The 218-nt window shown below is 37.6% G+C and overlaps 1 protein-coding gene across 1 annotated transcript in view; it reads left to right on the forward strand.

Annotated features, from left to right (window-relative positions):
• The window catches only part of LOC104288356 (polycomb complex protein BMI-1), a 40,509-nt gene that overhangs the window by 38,878 nt on the left and 1,413 nt on the right, over positions 1-218 (forward strand). Inside the window, exon 13 of the mRNA XM_009887152.1 lies at positions 111-209. Coding sequence (XP_009885454.1) covers positions 111-209 — 99 coding nt within the window. The remainder of the gene's footprint in view (positions 1-110; positions 210-218) is intronic.

Here is a 218-nt window from a genome sequence, read left to right on the forward strand (position 1 = left end):
TTGATTATCAAGTGCATTTTTTAAAAAATTAACATAAAATGTTATAGTACAACTTTGGTGGGAGTAATTCCTTGTTCTCAGTAGGCTGATTTTCTTTCCTATGCCATCAGGTGAATGACAAGAGATACTTGCGCTGCCCAGCGGCAATGACAGTGATGCATCTAAGAAAGTTCCTGAGGAGTAAAATGGAAAAACCTAACACTTTCCAGGTACCTACA

The sequence above is a fragment of the Charadrius vociferus genome, unplaced genomic scaffold, assembly GCF_000708025.1.
Source record: "Charadrius vociferus isolate BGI_N301 unplaced genomic scaffold, ASM70802v2 scaffold126, whole genome shotgun sequence".
NCBI classification, from domain to species: Eukaryota; Metazoa; Chordata; class Aves; order Charadriiformes; family Charadriidae; genus Charadrius; species Charadrius vociferus.